The sequence below is a fragment of the Saimiri boliviensis genome, chromosome X, assembly GCF_048565385.1.
Source record: "Saimiri boliviensis isolate mSaiBol1 chromosome X, mSaiBol1.pri, whole genome shotgun sequence".
NCBI classification, from domain to species: domain Eukaryota; kingdom Metazoa; phylum Chordata; class Mammalia; order Primates; family Cebidae; genus Saimiri; species Saimiri boliviensis.
Window position 1 is genome coordinate 70,991,587 of NC_133470.1, and position 21,003 is coordinate 71,012,589.

The following is a 21,003-nucleotide window of genomic DNA, read 5'->3' on the forward strand; positions in this document are numbered from 1 at the left end:
TCTCTTTAATTATTTTAATCTTTGTTAAATTTATCAGATAAAATTATATGTTCTTTTGTTGTTGGAATTTCTTTGCATTTTCTCATAACAACATCAGACTAATAGCAGATCTCTCGACAGAAACCCTACAAACCAGAAGAGAGTGGGGGCCAATATTCAACATTCTTAAAGAAAGTAATTTTCAACCCAGAATTTCACATACAGCCAAACTAAGCTTCATAAGTGAAGGAGAAATAAAATTCTTTACAGACAAGTGCATGCTGAGACATTTTGTCACCATCAAATTTTTGATTTGTTGATTCTTTGTATTCTTTTTCAGTACCTGTTTCATTTAGTTCTGATCTGATTTGGTTATTTCTCATCTTCTACTAATTTGAGGTTTGGTTTCTTCTTGCTTTTCTAGCTATTTGTGGTGTGTCATTAGATTATTAATTTGTAATCTTTCTACTTTTTTGATGTAGGCATTTAATGCTATAAACTTTCCTTTTAGCACTACATCTGCTTCATCCCTCACGTTTAGATATGGTGTGTTTTCATTTACATATATATATATATATATAACTTTTCTTCTTAATTTATTGAATGACTCAATGGTAATTCAGGAGCATGTTGTTTAGTTTACATGTATTTGAATATTTTTTTCAAAGTTTCTCTTGGTACTAACTTCTGGCTTTATTCAGCTTTGATCTGAGAAGATATTTGATTGATTTCACTTTCGTAAAGCTTTGTTGACACATTTTTGCACTCTTGCTTATGGTCTATCTTGGAGAATGTTCCAAGAATGGGTCTTTATAAAAGGCCAATAACTCAATAAAAAATAAGCATAGGACATGAAAAGATGGCCTACAAATTAAAATATAAACATCCCAATAACATGTGCAAACGTGTTACTTATAAGTAAGAACAAGTTAAAATAACAGCAAAATGCAATTTTACGAAGTATCATTTTCTTAAAAATCTTAAGCTTACAACAGAGACCACTGGAAATGCTGTGGAGATGTAGGGACTCTGATACATTACTGGTGGGCATACAAATTGGCATAACCCTGAAAAAGGGCAATTTGTCACCATACATTCAAATTTCACATGCCTTTTGTGTGTGTGTGTGTGTGTCCAGCAAAACTACTTCTGAGATTTGTCCTACAGATATACTAACAAGCAAAATAATCACAGGGAACACTTAATAGTTAAAATGCTATCAGAAGAGGTCAGAAACCATTCAAATAACCTCCAATAGCCTACTGGCTTAATATTATGGTACACAAAGTCAATGGAATGCAATGCAATTATAAATAAGAATGAGAAAACTGTATGTTAACATAAAAAATTGAAGTGCATAACAATGTGCATAATTTGATAGTTTTATATTATTAATATAAGGGACCTAGGAATGTGTATTTATATGTACCTGTATTTGTAAATCAAATTTTAGGAAGAATATACAAAAATATAATTAGTGTGATTCTATTAATGAGGGTTCTGCAGAGAAAGAGAATAGGCTTTATATAACATATGTATGTATTATTTATATCTACATAATATATGTGACTTATATATAATTGATATTTGATTCTTATATAAAATATGATATATATATATAAATGTATATGTATATACACAGATAAATTATTATGAGGAATTGGTACACCTGATTATGGAGGCTAAAAATTCCCATGAGCTGCCCTCTACAACCTGGGGACAAAGTCTGAAGTCCTCAGAACTAGGGAAGCTAATGATGTAAATCTCAGTTCAAAGTCAGAAGAAGATGAGATGTCCCAGCTCAAGTGGTAAGGCAGAAAACAAATGGACAATTTTATTTTTCCTTTGCCCTTTGTACTATTTAATTTGAAAATTTATTGGATGATGCCAAATCACATTTGGGAGAAATCATTTCTGGATTCACCCATTTAAATGTTAATCTCATCCAAAAACACCCTCACAAGCAAACTCGGAAATACACCCTGGGGCCCACTCAAGTTAATATGTAAAACTATCAGAAGTCTGTTCTTGTCATCTTGGCACCCCTACCCATCTTCCTAAACCATAGTCTCCAAAGAAATGTCATAATTCTTCCTAATATGAAACAACTATCTTGTGTACAACCAAAAATGTGCTAACTCATTTCCCAGAAAGGCAGGGAAGTCATTTCATACTTATGCCCTGTGATATAAAATTAATACATCTTAATAATAAATGGTGAGAAAATAAGAAAGTGGAAGGAAATAAGAAAACAGATATAAACACACACAAATGTATTCATAGTAAAATAAGGAGGAAGGATTCATTACATTTAAAGTTCCTTTTCCAGTAACTGGCTGTGTTATTGTTGGTATTTATAACTATGTTTTTAACTACCCATTCTGTATTTTCTTTGCCTTCAGCAAATACTTCAGATTATTATAGTTATCTGTCTCATGAACCAAATTTTAATTCCTGTAGGATCTAGGTAATTAGTAGTCCTGCCTTCATTGGGTAGTTGTGGTTTTCATTGAGTTTAATCATAAGGCATTGTAATACCTACAGTTGCCCTAAGATATCTCCTACATTTCAGTCATATATATTTTTTTTACTTCTGTTGTAAAGTAGTAGTCAAATATCTCCTTGGAAGTTAGGATCAGTCACTCCAGCCAACACTGAAATTTCCTTATTTACTTGTTAATTCAGAAGCATGAAGCACCCAAAGTGACCAGTTGACAGTCTTAATTGCCAATTCAATGGAATCACTTTCATGTCTCCTAGTGGAAACATTCTCTCCTCTTGGAATTACATTTGTAGATCAGTAGAGCATGAAGCAACAAAAACAGGAAGCAAACATTTTTAGTTAGTGAGTTATTAGGGGCAATAGTGAGTGGTACCACTCTTATTCACACCTCTTCTTTTCTGGACTCATGAATCCTGACTATTGAACAAACAGCACCGTATGCTAGACACTGACTCAGAACACATGCAGCCTTCTGGAGAACCTTGCCTTAGCCCTGCAAGGTGTTTTCATCTAGCACACAATGTAACTGAGTCTTCAAAACATCACCTACTGATCTATCAAGACAGCTGATTCAGGATGGTGTAGAACATGGTGACACCAGTGAATTCCATTAGTATGGGCCCACTGCTGCACGTCTTTTGCTGTGAAGTGAGTTCCCTGAAAAAATGTAATACTCTGTAGGATATCATGACAGTGAATAATGTATTCTGTAAGTCTACAGATTGTAGTTTTGACAAAAGCATTGCATGCAAGGAAGTCAAATATATATCTATAGTAAATGTCTAATTTAATAAGAATAAAGTACTGGTTCTTCCATGAAGAAAGGTGTGCAATGTAATCAAACAGACTCCAATATCTGCCTGATTCCCTAGAAAATAGTGTCACACTGGGGGCTTAATCTGGTCTCTGCCACTGACAGAGCGGGCAATTCATGATGGCTATAGCCAGATTCACCTTGATGAGTGGAAATCTATAGCTCTGAGCACATGTATAACCTCCATATGTGCCCCTGTGGATTATTCGTTTATAAGCCCATTGGATGATGACAGAGGTGGCTAAAGAAAAAAATTAACTAGTTTCCAATGAACAGTTCATACTATCTACTCAATTTTCAAATTTTCATTTGCTTAGATGACTTTTTGGTGAGCATTCACATAGGATGTAAATATCTTCACATTTTTTGCTCACTCAGAGAGGTCTATCTATATATCTTTTCCCCAAATTTCTTTGTCACCATTTTTCCAATCATGTTCCTTCCAAGTCCTTGACCAAACCATTGACCAAAGTCTATAAATCAGTATACAACTGTACATCTGTCCAGTCTCTTCTTCCAAACAAAGTCAACATCCAGGTGCACTGTTCCAAATTCTTTCTATAGAAAGAATTCCTCTTTTACCACTGTTCTTCAGGTATTTCCCAGAAATGGTCTATCATGTTGTAGCTACCAACTTCCCGGTGGTATGTGCATATCAATCACAGCTATCTGTACAAAAGGCCCTAGATTTTTCATCTTTTGTTAAATGACAGGTAAATCCTCATAAAGCAATAGGTTCAGAACGGGACAGAGACAACTGTGTAGCAAGATAGGGGACAATGGGAATCTGGGTCACTTCTTTATGTAAGTTAATTATGCCTTAAGGGCATGCTTGGGTCTGTTCATGTATATAGCACTTCCATTTGATGATGGAGGGTTGCTGCATACACTCAACTTTATAGCTTGGTGGATTATGTAACACTCAATTTGTGATTGTAGCTCAGATCCCTTGGTAACATGGTGGTTCATGGATAAGCATTCAGTTTCTACTAAGGCCCAGTAGCAGGCCAACAACTGTTGCTCTAAAAGGAGAGTAGTTATCATAAGATGATGGCAGGGCATGGCTTCAAATTCCTAAAGTCCTGTGCTATAATTCATTTATAGGGGTCTTCCAAAGGTTCCAAACAGCGCCTATATTGGCTAATGACACTGTGCAAGCAATATTATATCTGCTTTATATATTACATTATATATTATGTAGTGATAAAAGGCCTTGCCCAACAGGAAAATATCACAATCTTAATATATATGCATCTGACAGGGGAGCACCAAAGTTATAAAACAATTACTACTAGATGTAAAAAATGAGATAGGCAGCAATACAATAATAGTGGAGGAATTTGGCATTTCACTGACAGCACTAAAAAGGTCATCAGGACACAAAGTCAACAAAGAAACAATGGATTTTAACTATACCCTGAAACAAATTGACTTAACAGATGTTTACAAAACATTCTGCTCCACAACTGCAAAATATACATTCTATTCACTGGTGCATAAAACTTTCCCCAAGATAAAACATATAGTGGCCTGCAAAACACATCTCTGTACATTTAAGAAGAGTGAAATTATATCAAGTACTCTCTCAGAACACAGTGGAATAAAATTGAAAATCAACTTCAAAAGGAACCTTCAAAACTATTCATATACACTGAAATTAATAACCTGCTCTTGAATGACCATTGTGACAACAATGAAATCAAGATAAAAATTAAACAATTCTTTAAACTCAACAATAACAGTGACATAACCCATAAAAACCTCTGAAATACAGGAAAGGTAATGTTAAGGAGAAAATTCATAGTCATAAATGCCTACATCAAAAAGTCTGAAAGAGCACAAATAGACAATTTAAGGTCACACCTCAAAGAACTAGAGAAACAAGATAAAACCAAACCCAAACCAAGCCGAAAGAAAATAAATAAAGAGGCTAGGGGACGAATACCAGCGGGTGGAGGAATTGAGGAGGGATAGCATTAGGAGAAATACCTAATGTAAATGATGGGCAATGGATGCAGCAAATCGCCACCATGGCAGGTGTATACCTATGAAACAAACCTGCCCCATCTGCACATGTACCCCAGAAATTAAAGTATAATAAATAAATTTTAAAAGAAATAAAAGCAATAACCAAGATAAGAACAGAATTAAACAAAATTGAAGAAAAAAACAAACAATACAAAAGATAAATGAATCAAAAATCTGGTTCTTTGAATAGATAAATAAAACTGACAGACCATTGGCAAGGTTAACCAGAAAAAGAACAGAAAAGATTCAAATAAGTTCAGTTAGAACCCAGATGGTAGATATGACAACTGACACCACAGAAGTATCAAAGATTATTCAAGGATGCTATGAACACTTCTATGTGCATAAACAAGTAAACCTAGAGGAGACGGATAAATTCCTGAAAAGATACAACTCTCCTAGCTTAAATCAGAAGAAAATAGAAATCTTGACCAGACCGATAACTAACAGGGAGATTGAAATGATGACTTAAAAAGTTACCAACAGAAAGTTCAAATCCAGACAGATTCACAGCTGAAACCTATCAGATATTGAAAGAATTGGGACCAATCCTATTGACACAAGATATTCCACAAGATAAAGATGGAATCCTCCCTAAACTATTCTATAAAGTCAGTATCACCTAAATACCAAAGCCAGAAAAAAACATAACAAGAAAATAAAATTACAGGCAAATATCCCTGATTAACAAAGATGGAAAAATCCTTAACAAAATACTGGCTAACCAAATCCAACAGCATATCAAAAAGATAATCCACCATGAGCAAGTGGACTTCATACAAGGCATTCGGGGATGGTTTAACATATGCAAGTCAATAAATGTGATGCACCACATAAACAGAATTAAAAATCACATAATCCAGGAGGCTGAGGCAGAATTGCCTGAACCCAGGAGGCGGAGGTTGCGGTGAGCCGAGATCTCGCCATTGCACTCCAGCCTGGGTAACAAGAGCGAAACTCCGTCTCAAAAAAAAAAAAAAGGCTGGGCGCGGTGGCTCACGCCTGTAATCCCAGCACCTTGGGAGGCCGAAGCAGGTGGATCACGAGGTCAAGAGATCGAGACCATCCTGGTCAACATGGTGAAACCCTTTCTCTACTAAAAATACAAAAATTAGCTGGGCATGGTGGTGCATGCCTGTAATCCCAGCTACTCAGGAGGCTGAGGCAGGAGAATTGCCTGAACTCAGGAGGCGGAGGTTGCGGTGAGCCGAGATCGCGCCATTGCATTCCAGCCTGGGTAACAAGTGCAAAACTCCATCTCAAAAAAAAAAAAAAATCTCATCTCAATAGATGCACAAAAAGCATTTGACAAAATTCAACATTCCTTTATGATTACAATTCTCAGCAATACTGGCATACAAGGGACATGTCTCAAAGTAATAAAAGCAATCTATTACAAACCCAAAAACAACATAATCCTGAATATGAAAAACCTGAAAGCATTTTATCTGAGATCTAAATAAATCTTTAGATCTTATTCTCTGAAAGAAGACAAAGATGTCCACACTCACTACTTCTATTAAACAGAGTATTGGAAGTCCTAACAGGATCAATCAAACAAGAGAACAAGACAAGAGGCAATTAAATCAGCAAAGAGAAAGCCGAATTGTCATTTTTTCCCAATGATATGATTGTACACTGTGAAAACCCTAAGGAGTCTTTCAAAAATCTCCTAGAACTTATAAAGGAAGTAAGCAGTTTCGGGATACAAAATTACTGTACACAAATCAGTAGCACTGCTATTCACCAATCTGAAAATCAAATCAAGAACTCAACCTCTTATACAATAGCTTCAAATAAATAAATAAAATACTTAGAAATACAGCTAACCAAGCAGGTGAAAGATCTCTATAAAAAAACTACAAAGCACTGCTTATAGAAATCATAGATGACATAAACAAATGGAAGCACATGCCATGTTTATGCATGGATAGAACCAATATTGTGAAAATGATCATACTGTCAAAAGTGATCTATAAATTCAATGCAATTTCCATCAATATACCATCATTTTTCTTCACAGAACTAGAAAAAATTCTCCTAAAATTCATATGAAACCAAAATGAGCCTGCATAGCCAACACAAGACTAAGCGAAAAGAACAAATCTGGTGGCATCAGAATACCTGATTTCACACTGTACTATAAGGCCATAGCCACAAAAAACATCATGATACTGTAATAAAAATCGGCACATACACCAGTGGAATAAAATAGGAAACCCAGAAATAAGCCCAAATATTTACAGCCAATAAATATTTGACAAAGCAAATAAAAACATAAAGTGGTAAAAGAACACCTTATTCAACAAATGGTGCTTGAATAAATTGTGAACCACAAGGAGGAGGATAAAATTGGATCTTCATCTCTCACCTTATTCAAAAAAACAACTCAAAATGAATTAAGAACTTAAATGTGAGACCTGAAGCTATGCAAATTACAGAAGACAATGCTGGAAAAACCTTCCTAGACATTGGCTTAGGCCAAGACTTCATTACCAAGATCCCAAAAACAAATGCAAAAAATAAAAATAAAATAAAATACATAGCTGAGATTTAATTAAAGAACTTCTGCATACAAAAAAAAGAAAGAAAGAAGGAAGGAAAGAAAGAAACAGTCAGCAGAGTAAACAGACAGCCCACAGAGTCAGAGAAAATCTTTCAAATCTATATATTCCACAAAGGACTAATATACAGAATCTACAAAAAACTAAAACAAATTAGCAAGAAAAAAAGTAGAATCCCATTAAAAAGTAGGATAAGAGCATGAATAGACAATCTTCTAATGAAGATACACAAATGGCCAACAAACATGTAAAAATGCTCAATATCACAAATGATCAGGGAAATGTAAATCAAAACCACAATGCAATACCACATTACTTCTTTAAGAATGGCAGCAATCAAATAATCAAAAAAATAATATGTTGCCATGGATGTTGTTAAAAGGGAACACTTCTACACTGCTCGTGGGAATGTAAACTAGTATAACCACTATGGAAAACATTGTGGAGATTCCTTAAAGAATTAAAAGTAGAACTACCATTTGCTCCAGCAATTTCACTACTGGGTATTTATGCAGAGAAAACAAAGCCATTGTACAAAAAAATATACGTGCCCATACATGTTTATAGCAGCACAATTCATGAGAAGAGTCCTATACAGGTCTACTGTTTTAAATATTTTATGCCATGTTTTTACTGTATGTTCTCTATGTTTACATACACCAATTCTTACCATTGTGTTACAATTGCCTACAGTATTTAGTACAGTAACATGCTATACAAGTTTGTAGCCTAGGAGTAACAAGCTATATCATATAGCCTAAATGTATAGTAGTCTATAACCTCTAGATTTGTGTAAGTTCATTCTATAATGTTTGTACAATAGCAAAATCATCTAATGAAGCATTTCTCAGAACATATCCCTGTTATTAAGAGTTCAATGACTATAGTTATTTTGAAGTATAACGTTCCCCTTCATTAGTGATACAATGTACTCCAGTTTAGGAGCCTGCTGGGACTTGTGTCTCTTCATCTAGAGTAAAAGAGGGCATGAGAGGTGGAGCGAGATGGCAGAATAGAAAGCTTCACCAATCAGTCCTCCTGCAAGGACATCAATTAAAGAATTATCTACACACACCAAAAAAAAAAAAAAATCACCTTCATAAGAACCAAAAATCAGGAAGGCACCCACAGTACCCGGTTTTAACTTCATATTACTGACAGAGGCACTAAAGAAGTAGAAAAAAAAAATCTTGAGCTGCCAACACCACCCTTCCACAATCCCCCAGCAGTGGTGACTCTCTCTGGGGGAGATTGAGCACTGCGATTATGAGGCATTGAACTCAAGGCTGTCCTTTCATAGCAGCAAGAAAAACTGAACCAAACTCAGCTGACACCCACCCACAGAGGAAGCACTGAAAACAGCTCTAGCCAGAGGACAATTGCCAATCCCTGTGGTTGTAACTCACCACCATGGGCTAAAGTGATTTGGGGAGTCTAAATAAACTTGAAAGGTAGTCTAGTTCACAAGGACTGCAATTCCTAGATGAGTCCTAGTGCTGAGCTGGGCCCGCAGCCAGTGAACAGGGGAGGGAGATTGGGGCACTCAACATACAGAGATACCAGCTAGGGTGAAAAAGAAAGTGCTGGCATCATCCCTCCATTAACCCCAGGCTGCACAGCTTATGGATCCAAAAGAAATCTCTTCCTTCCATTTGAGCAGAGAAGAGGAAAGAGTGAGAGAGACTTGGTCTGGCATCTTGAATATCAGCTCAGCCACAGCAGGATAAGGTACCAATCAGAGTCATGAGGTCCCCTTTCCACGCCAAAGCCCCCAAATGACATTTCTAGACATACCCTGGCAAAGAAAGAATTTTGTGTTATAGAAGGGAAGAACCCAACTGTGGCAGCAATCATCACATGATAACTGAAGAGACTTTGGGCCCTGAATAACCATCATTGATACCCAGGTACTATGGCAAGGGTCATGGTTGAAACTCTAAGACTTCCTGGCTTCAGCTGGAACTCAACACATTTGCAGCTGTAGCAGCTATGAGGAGAAACACCTTCTGTCTGAGAAAAAGAAAAAAAAAAGAAGAAGAAAAACTTAAGGGAGCTTTGTATGGCACCTTAGGTACTAACTCAGCCACAGGGAAGTAGAGCACAATTTTGACACTTGTGATCCATGATTCCAGGACTTAACACTTGGATGGCATTTATGACCCTGCCCTGGGCCAGAGGGGAAACCACTACCCTGAAGGTTGAGTCCCAGGTTAAGCACAATTCACCACAAGCTGACTCAACAGCCCGTGGACCTTAGGGAACAAAAAGCAGTAATCTGACAATATACCCCATGGGCCTGTGTACTGGTTCCTCTACAAGTAAGCAAAAATCACAGCATTACCAAGCTTGGGGTGCTTCCTAAAGTAGGGAGGAAGGAAGGAAGGGAAGAAGGAAGAAAGGAAGGACAGAAGGAAGGAAGGAAGAAAGGAAGGAATAAATAAAAGGTGACAGTGGTCTGAGGTGGGTCTCCTCTGCTTTTAGAAATGGAAGAAAATAGTAGGAAAGATGACATTGTGTGGTTTCATTGGCAGCTCAGGTACAGAACAATAGAATACCAGTTATAATTCAAACGTTCTGACTCCAGTCTCTGGCTCCCAACCAAACTTCCGGACCCACCTAGGATTTGGGGAAATTCACTGCCATGAGGAAAATAACACTTACCTGGCTGGCTTTGTCACCTGCCAATTGTAGAGCCCCAGGACCTTGAGCAAACATAGGCAGTAGTCAGGGAGTAGTTACAGACTGCTTGGGTGAGACCCTGTGGTGTTCTGCCTTTGTGTCTAATCCAGTACAGTCTTAAGTGTGGTGTTAAAATGAGTAGTTGTGTCACTCCACCACCCACTTCCGGTGGCCAAGAACAGAGTTAGAAACTCTGTTTGTTTAGAAGAAAATAAAAGAAGATAACAAGAGTCTCTCACTGGGGGAAAAAAAAAAAAAAAAAAAAAAAAAAGAAAAGAAAAGAAAGAAAGCAAGCGAGAAAAAGAAAAGAAAGAAAGAAAAGGAAGGAAAGAAGGAAAGAAGGAAGGAAGGAGGGAGGGAGGGAAGGAAGGAAGGAGGGAAGGAAGGAAGGAGAGAAGGAAGGAAGGAGGGAAAGAAGGAGAAAGAAAAAGAAAGAAAGAAAGAGAGAGAGAAAGAAAGAAAGAAAGAAAGAAAGAAAGAAAGAAAGAAAGAAAAGAAAGAAAGAAAGGAAAGAGAAAGAAAGAGAGAGAAAGAAAATACAGGCAAGAAAATAAATACAGGCAAGGCATAGTGACTTATAACTGTAATCCCAGCACTTTGGGAACCTGAGTCAGGTGGATAATTTGAGCCTTGGAATTCAAGATTAGCCTGGGCAACATTGCAAAATTTTATCTCTACCACCCCTGCTCCCCAAATAGCCAGTGTGATAACCTGGTTTCTAAATAAATAAATAGATTGATAGATTAAAAACTAAAATTATCATGGATTTTTTGCGAAAACCAACAAAATGGTACATCTACATGTATGAAAAAAACACAGCATTACTGAGCTTGGAGTGCATCCTAAAGTAGGTACAGCTTAGTTTGCAATATCCAAGTCCTTTTTAATATCTAGAAACCCTTCACAAAAAAAAATGGGTAAAAACAAGCCCAGACTGTGAAGACTACAGTTAAATACCACTTTCATGCCCAGACACAGATGAACATCTATAAAAAACAAAACAATGAAGGAAAACATCACCTCATCAAATGAACTAAATCAGGCACTAAGGACAAATCCTGGAAAAACAAATATGTGACATTTCAGAGAGAGAATTCGAACTACTTGCTCTGAAAAAAAACTCTAAGAAATTCAAGGTAACACAAAAAAAGAATTTATAATCCTATCAAATAAATTTAACAAGAAGATTGAAATAATTTAAAAGAACCAACTAGAAATTCTGAAGCTTGAAAACATAAGTGGCATACTAAGAAGTACATCAAAGTCTTAATAGCAGAATTGACCAAGTTAAAGAAAGAATTAGTGAGCTGAAAGAAAGGTTATTTGAAAATGAAGCATCAAAGTAAACAAAAGAAAAAAAAAACTTATAAAGCATGCCTATAGGGTCTAGAAAATAGCCTCAAATGGCAACTCTAAGATCTATTGGTCTTGAAGAGAAAGTAAATAAAGAGATAGAAGTAGAAAGTATATTCAAAAGGATAATAACAAAGAACATAAAAAACACAGAGAAATATATCAATATTCAAGTACAAAAAGGTTATGAAACACCAAGCAGATTTACCATGTAAAGACCACACCAAAGTATTTAATAATATAATTCCCCAAAATCAAAAACACAAAAGAATCCTAAAAGCAGCAAGAGAGAAGAAACAAATAACATACAATTAAGCTCCAATATGTCTGGCAGTAGACTTTTCAGTGGAAGTCTTACAGGCCAGGATAAAGTGGTATGATGTATTTAAAGCACTAAAGGGAAAAAAATACCCTACAATAGCATATCTCGTAAAAATCTCCTGTAAACCTGACCTGAAGATGAAATAAAGGTGTTCTCAGACAGAAAAAAAAAAAAAAAAAAAAAAAAAGTCCAGTCTATCATCGATGGGTATTTGGGTTGGTTTCAGGTCTTTGCTATTGTAAACAGTGCTGCAATGAACATTCGTGTGCATGTGTCCTTATAGTAGAAGGATTTATAATCCTTTGGATATATACCCAGTAATGGGATTGCTGGGTCAAATGGAATTTCTATTTCTAGGTCCTTGAGGAATTGCCACACTGTCTTCCACAATGATTGAACTAATTTACACTCCCAACAACAGTGTAAAAGTGTTCCTATTTCTCCACATCCTCTCCAGCATATGCTGTCTCCAGATTTTTCAATGATCGCCATTCTAACTGGCGCGAGATGGTATCTTAATGTGGTTTTGATTTGCATTTCTCTAATGACCAATGATGATGAGCATTTTTTCATGTTTTTTGGCCTCATGTATGTCTTCTTTTGTAAAGTGTCTGTTCATATCCTTTGCCCACTTTTGAATGGGCTTGTTATTTTCTTGTAATTCTGTTTTAGCTCTTTGTAAATTCTGGATATCAGCCCTTTGTCAGATGGATAAACTGCAAAATTTTTTTCCCATTCTGTTGGTTGCCGGTTCACTCTAATGACTGTTTCTTTTGCCGTGCAGAAGCTGTGGAGTTTGATTAGGTCCCATTTGTCGATTGTTTACCTTTAAATAAAAGCCTATTGTTAAAGATACCAAATTTCAGTTAGACAAGATAAATAAATACATGGGATCTATTGTAAAAAAATGAGGACTATAGTTAATAACAATGTATGGTAAACTTAAAAATTGCTAATAGAGTAGCCTTTAAGTTTTCTACCCACCCCCCAAAATGATAAATATGTGAGATAATGCATATATTAATTAGTTTGATTTCACTATTTTACAAAATGCACATATTTTAAAACATCATGCTGAATTGAATATCATAAGTATGTAGAATTTTAATGTCAATTGAAAACATTATAAGACTAGATTCTATTTCCAGCAATTTGGCAAGCCAAGTAACCTGAAAATCTTCCCTCTGCCATACATTTAGAAATGTGAAATTTTCTTATACTATATTCTCTCTCTCTCTCTCTCTCTCTCTGTCTCTCTCTCTTTCTCTCTCTCTCTCTCTCTCTCTATATATATATATATATATACACATATATATATATACACTATTTAAATATACAGAAAATATACAATATTCTTTCTATATATACTGAGACTATAAGACAATACACATATTATAAATAATATATATTTTAAGGGAATTAAGAGCTCACATAAGAGCTCATAAAGAAGAAAGAAATGCCTACAAGCCCCAAATGGAAAGGAATCTCAAAAACAGTGCAAAGTAGTGTAACTGTAACTGTAGCTGCCCTCGAAGAAGTTGACTGTTCTCAGTCATCAAAAGGACATGACTTTTAATGACCTTGGGTTCACAAAGTGGGAAATTGAAATTCCCTAATGATTCTATCTAATGCCTGGAATCATTATGGGGCCTCAACCTCAGTGAAAGCATAGACTGCAAAAACTCCACTTATCATATAATTAAAAATATAACAAGGAAGTTGTTTTGTTTCAACCTTTACCCTAAGTCACAAATAAAAATTGTTCTCTAAAAATTCATAACAGTAGGCCTGTCTTCACCTAGTTTGGGAAATTGAATTTAGATTATCTGCAACGTGTTGCCAATAAATTAAAATTAAAATGTCTTTAGACTGGTCATAGCCCTTCATTGTTTCATAGAAACAATGTACACGTCAATGAAGCAACATATTCTCAGCAAGGGAAAAGGATTCCCTAAAGACTAGTACTTCCCAACATATGTTTAGGGACCATGAACATCAACATCACCTGGAATTTTTTACAAATGCCCATTTTTGAGCCTCAACCAAGACTGACCAAATCAGAACCCTAAACTTAACATAAAGGAAGCGTTGACATCTAACAATCTGTGTTTCAGTAAGTCCTTCAGATGATTCTAATTTATACTGAAGTTTGATAACCACTTATACTAGATAAAGCCCTACTGAAGATGAATCTACAATTCTAAATCACAAAACTTTCTAGCAAACAACATATAATAAGCAACTAAACTTCATCTGACCTATAATAGGGGTTGGGACAAACTTCACAATGTTACACTGCATGGATTAAGAAATAAGGTTTTCAAAGGAAACATATAAACCAAGGAAACCTGCATATACAAGAGAAGAAAACGTGTGAGACCCCTTTATTCTGGCATCACCAAGAAAGCTTTGCCAAGATCTGAAGTGTGTTATTCCATAGTGTGGATCTATGACCCTGTAAAAGAAGCTCATTCTCTTGTAATTCTACGGATTTTTTTTTTTTTTTTGGCAAATGCTAGGAAACAGTCTTGTTAGTATATTACCACATAGACTGGTAGACATGAGGCTCTCTAGATTTCATGGTCCATATGTACAGAAAAAAATTACTGTGATTCGATGCTAGCCACAAAGAATCTGGAAAAATTGCTGTACATAAGTACCTGTTTGGTAGAGGAAAGCACAGGTCCAGTGACAAACGGAATGGATGCAAAGTCCCTTGCGGTAAAAGGGAGAGCCCCTGGTTCCAGTGTGATCTTTGTCAAGTCAACTCAAAGTGAATTCCCGGGGTCATTTTTAGACAATCTTATTCATTGCATCACAACTGCTAAAGACAAAATTAATAATCTTGGAGATAAATCTTAGAAAAGTGACCGGGCGCGGTGGCTCAAGCCTGTAATCCCAGCACTTTGGGAGGCCGAGGTGGGTGGATCACGAGGTCAAGAGATCGAGACCATCCCGGTCAACATGGTGAAACCCCGTCTCTACTAAAAACACAAAAAATTAGCTGGGCATGGTGGTGCGTGCCTGTAATCCCAGCTACTCAGGAGGCTGAGGCAGGAGAATTGCCTGAACCCAGGAGGCGGAGGTTGCGGTGAGCCGAGATTGCGCCATTGCACTCCAGCCTGGGTAACAAGAGCGAAACTCTGTCTCAAAAAAAAAAAAAAAAAAAAAAAAAAAAAGAAAAAAAAGAAAAAGAAAAGTATTCATAGTACAGCACAGAGAAATAAAGAAAAGGAAAATATGAGAGATTCAGATACATAGAAAATTGAATTAGAAGTCTCAACACACATAAAATTTGAATTCCAGAGAAGTGAATATATAAAATACAAGAGTGACAATAGTCAAAGAAAAGGAAGGCTCATATTTTATCCCAAATCATGAAAGATCCAAATAATCAGAAGCAAAAATCCGAGTTAAAACAGCAAGGATAAATAAAACTAAATCAAAAGCTATGCATATCAGGATCAAACTCTACACTAAATAATAAAAAAGATCTTAAAAGCAATCATAAAGGACATATTACCTACAAATAAAAAATAAGCAGGAGACCTTTCAGTAGTGATACACATCAGAAGTACATAAAACTTCTTCAGTTTTGAAAGAAACCGACCTATAATTTTATATCTAGCCAAATTATTATTCAAGAGTGATAGCAATAATTAACTGTATAAGAAAAATAAAAACCCAGTTGACGGTATAAAAACAACCAATAGTAAAGTACTGGAAAATATGGTAAAGTGGTAAGAGGTGGGTTGAAGTTACAGCATTTTAATGTACTTGATATTCAGAAGGAAAATTTAAAAAAGATATTGATTGACTTTACATATATAAAATCAAGTTGGTATGCACATTTTAAAGGGAAATCACAAAACTAATAGAAATAAATTACCTTTCTACGCCAGCAGAAGGAAATAAGAAAATATAAGGTAGAACAGAAGACAAAAGAACGTATAGAAGGAAGGCGGAGGTCTGGTGCCGTGGGCGGCGCCTGGCCAGGAAGTCCGTTAGCGCCCGAGGGGAGGGAACAGCTGGACAGGAAGTAAGTTGCGGCTTAAAAGAGCAACCCGCTCCAGGCCCTTCCTCTTTCGTCGCGGGGACTCAGAAAGCGCGCCTGTTCCGCGCCCATCTCGCACCTCGCCTTCGCCGCCGCCATGTACCGCTACCTGGGCAAAGCGCTGCTGCTGTCCCGGGCCGGGCCCGCCGCCCTGGGCTCGGCGGCCACCAACTCGGCCGCGCTGCTGGGCCGGGCCCGGGGACGGCCGGCCACCGCCCCGCAGCTGGGGCTCGCATTGGCCGCCCTGCGCCACTACAGCGAGGTGGTGGCCGACCGTGAGGACGACCCCAACTTCTTCAAGATGGTGGAGGGCTTCTTCGACCGCGGCGCCAGCATTGTGGAGGACAAGCTGGTGGAGGACCTGAGGACCCGGGAGAGCGAGGAGCAGAAACGGAACCGGGTGCGCGGCATCCTGCAGATCATCAAGCCCTGCAACCATGTGCTGAGCCTCTCCTTCCCCATCCGGCGTGACGACGGCTCCTGGGAGGTCATCGAAGGCTACCGGGCCCAGCACAGCCAGCACCGCATGCCCTGCAAGGGAGGTATCCGTTACAGCACTGATGTGAGTGTAGACGAGGTGAAAGCTTTGGCTTCTCTGATGACATACAAATGTGCAGTGGTTGATGTGCCGTTTGGGGGCGCTAAAGCTGGTGTTAAGATCAATCCCAAGAACTATACTGATAATGAACTGGAAAAGATCACAAGGAGGTTCACCGTGGAGCTAGCAAAGAAGGGCTTTATTGGTCCTCGCATTGATGTCCCTGCCCCAGACATGAGCACAGGTGAGCGGGAGATGTCCTGGATCGCTGATACCTATGCCAACACCATAGGCCACTACGATATTAATGCACGTGCCTGTGTTACTGGTAAACCCATCAGTCAAGGGGGCATCCACGGACGCATTTCTGCTACTGGCCGTGGTGTCTTCCATGGGATTGAAAACTTCATCAATGAAGCTTCTTACATGAGCATTTTAGGAATGACACCAGGATTTGGAGATAAAACATTTGTTGTTCAGGGATTTGGTAATGTGGGCCTGCACTCTACAAGATATTTACATCGTGTTGGTGCTAAATGTATTGCTGTTGGTGAGTCTGATGGGAGTATATGGAATCCAGATGGTATTGACCCAAATGAACTGGAAGCCTTCAAATTGCAACATGGGTCCATTCTGGGCTTCCCCAAGGCAAAGCCCTATGAAGGAAGCGTCTTGGAGGCTGACTGTGACATACTGATCCCAGCTGCCAGTGAGAAGCAGTTGACCAAATCCAGCGCACCCAGAGTCAAAGCCAAGATTATTGCTGAAGGTGCCAACGGGCCAACAACTCCAGAAGCTGATAAGATCTTCCTGGAGAGAAACATTATGGTTATTCCAGATCTCTACTTGAATGCTGGAGGAGTGACAGTATCATACTTTGAGTGGCTGAAGAATCTAAATCATGTCAGCTTTGGCCGTTTGACCTTTAAATATGAAAGGGATTCTACCTACCACTTGCTCATGTCTGTTCAAGAGAGTTTAGAAAGAAAATTTGGAAAGCATGGGGGAACTATTCCCATTGTACCCACAGCAGAGTTCCAAGACAGGATATCAGGCGCATCTGAGAAAGACATTGTGTACTCTGGCTTGGCGTACACAATGGAGCGTTCTGCCAGGCAAATTATGCACACAGCCATGAAATACAACCTGGGATTGGACCTGAGAACAGCTGCCTATGTCAATGCCATTGAGAAAGTCTTCAAAGTGTACAATGAAGCTGGTGTGACCTTCGCATAGATGGATCGTGGCTGACTTCCTCACTACCCTCTTCACCTATAATTTCTGCGGACCTATCACGCGTTTACATGTAAGCACAGAAATCCCTTTCTCTCCTGACCCAATAGATAATGGATACCATTCTGAACAAGTCAATCCAAATCAACCCTTTAAGGAGAAAGAAATTAAGGTTAGAGGATCATGTACAAGCTGAGTGTGAAAGTGGAAGTCACCTACACCAGAGAACCATTTTGGTATTTTGCCTTTAAACAAAAAGTCCTCTCCATCTGGCTGTGCAGACTTGCCCTGTGGCTTTTCCCAACACAATCAGTGCTATTGCTGGGGAAGGGACAGTCAAGAGCAGTCAGTTGCCTACTTAACGTTGCTCTGGACAAGTCTGGGACATGCTGTAACTTTAACACTTAAGTAGGTGTGTGGCATTTTCAGAAGGTGGCGTGGTCCTCAAGTGAGTTCTTTGTATTTTATATCAGCAAAATAACTCAGTTTTACAGGTTGCAAATACAAAAGCTGTTCCTGCTTGTAGATTTTATTCTTTTAGAATAAAATAGGTGCATGCTGCTGTAGTAAAATTGCCTTTAATCACTTAACAAGCCTAACCTTGACTCAAACAGTAAACGCCTATAAAAATAATAAATGGAAAAAAACTAGTATTTTTATGTCATGAAACAGTGTCATTTATAGCTTCTCAGTCGTGTATTGTTGTCCAGCAAACACTGAAAGTGCTGTGGATAATTATCTTCATACCTGCAAAGATGATGGAGGCTATTTTCGTTAAAACTGTCAGAATTTGCTAATTATAATTATGACATGTAGGCCAAAGAATGTAATAACCTCCTTATCATGTTAACTAATTGTTCTCTTTTGAAGATCTATTGTTGACTAATTGAACAATAATTCAAGTAGAATGTCCTGGAAAAATACCACTGGGCTCCCTGTTTGGACTCTGGCTGGCTCTGAGCATTGCCAATGGCCCCTACTCACCTGACTTTATGTCCTCTCCTTTTAGAGGCTGTGCATCCTGCACCCAGTTTCACTCACAGTAGGCTGAAAACAACCTTGGGTTGAGTGTTTCATTTGGGAGTTACTTGGTCAGGACCTTTTGAACAGTAGTGTCCCAGTGAAGTGCTAGGTAATATATGTGTAAGAATGAACCTTTTTTTAAAAAACAACAACAACAACAACAACAAAAAAAAAACTTTAACACCCTTTCAAAAATTTCTAACAACTTTGTAACTGCGTGGCTTTACCTGTGATAAAAGAAGTTATTAAAAGTCTACATTTCCCCCCCAAAAAAAGAATGTATAGAAAATGGAGGATAAGTAGAAAGCAAATGTTATGATGGTAAAAGTGAAGTTAATTCATATTTGTCATCATAATACACATAAATACACTAAACTCACTAATTAAAGGTAGGAATTGATGGATTGGGCAGAAATAAATTATAAATTATTTATGAGAGATACATCTAAAATACAAGCACCCAGAAAGGTTTAATGTGACGAGATGGAGATGGCAAATACACAAAAGAAGTCTGATGAGGCTATAATATTAGACAAAGCAAATTTTAAGGCAAAACCATTAGGAATAAAGAGGGTCAATACATAATGATAAAATGGACAATTTATCAAGATTATAGCCATTTTAATAGTTGAATGCATTAAATAGAATAGCTCGAAAATATTTACAAGAAAATTGAAATGATTATTAGAAGCATTTGACAATCTACAATCATAGTGGAATATTATCACACTTCTTTCTCAAGGACACATGCTAAAGTATCTCCATGATATTCTATTAGATTTTTTTATTTCATTCTATTAGCATGCTGAATTTTTAAGGTTTAACAGAAAAAAAATTTAAATCATACAGGAAGTTACCTCAGTAAAATAGAATGGTTTATTACTTTTCTCTTTAAATTTAGGATTGTTCTAATCTCCTATAGTTCATACATATTGTTATTTATATAAGTAAAATAAACTCATAAAATTTTATCTTGAAAATAAAAGGTAAAAATAATTATTTCTCTAGCTTATAGCATAATGCTTAGCACAGATTAGGCTTTTATTTAGAAATGGTTGAACTAAATCAAACACCGCATGTTCTCATTCATAGGTGGGTGTTGAACAATGAGAACAGGTGGACACAAGGAGGGGAGCATCACACACTGGGGTATGTCGGGGAGAAATAGGGGAGGGACAGCAGGGGGTGGGAAGTTTGGGAGAGATAGCATGGGGAGAAATGCCAGATAAAGGTGATGGGGAGGAAGGCAGCAAATAACATTGCCATGGGTGTATCTATGCAACAATCTTGCATGTTCTTCACATGTACTCCAAAACCTAAAATGCAATTAAAAAAAGAAAGAAAGAAATGGTTGAACTACACTCAAGATCATTTGGAAGACACTGTGGCAATATATCATAGAAAGAACACTCTTCTAGGAGACTTGAGTTTGGTAGCGCTCTGCCATTTACTATCTATATAGTCTTCAGGAATCCACAGTATAAGCTACAATTATGTTACTTTAAAATGTATAGAATAAATTATTTTCTGACACCTCAAAAAACTATAAAACTCAAATGAGGTAATGCACATAAACATGTTCTGGAAACAATAAAATACTACGAAATGCAGCCTACTGTTAAAAGTTCAACCAGTTGAATAGGGGTCCATTGGTTGTCGTCTCTTTTATGCAGTAAAGCTCTGACCATGAAAATCCTGCTGTGTTTTGACAGAGAAACTGGATACAACACACAGCGTTAAGGAGTAATGAGTCCTGTTGAGTGTCATTGTACGTGGTTACTATAGTTAAGATGTTTGCTCTAATGAGAACACATGGACACAGGGAAGGGAGCATCATACACTGGGGTCTGTTGGGGGGAAATAGGGGAGGGACAGCAGGGAGTGAGGAGTTGGGGACAGATAGCATGGGGAAA

At 37.5% G+C, this 21,003-nt stretch overlaps 1 protein-coding gene across 1 annotated transcript; it reads left to right on the forward strand.

Moving 5' to 3' along the window:
- The first annotated feature begins 16,375 nt into the window (after positions 1-16,375).
- On the forward strand, positions 16,376-18,142 carry LOC101033096 (glutamate dehydrogenase 1, mitochondrial-like). The gene has a single exon (XM_010347338.3). It carries the CDS (start codon positions 16,394-16,396, stop codon positions 18,068-18,070), a length of 1,677 nt encoding a protein of 558 aa, XP_010345640.2. The 5' UTR covers positions 16,376-16,393; the 3' UTR covers positions 18,071-18,142.
- The last annotated feature ends 2,861 nt before the right edge of the window (positions 18,143-21,003 follow it).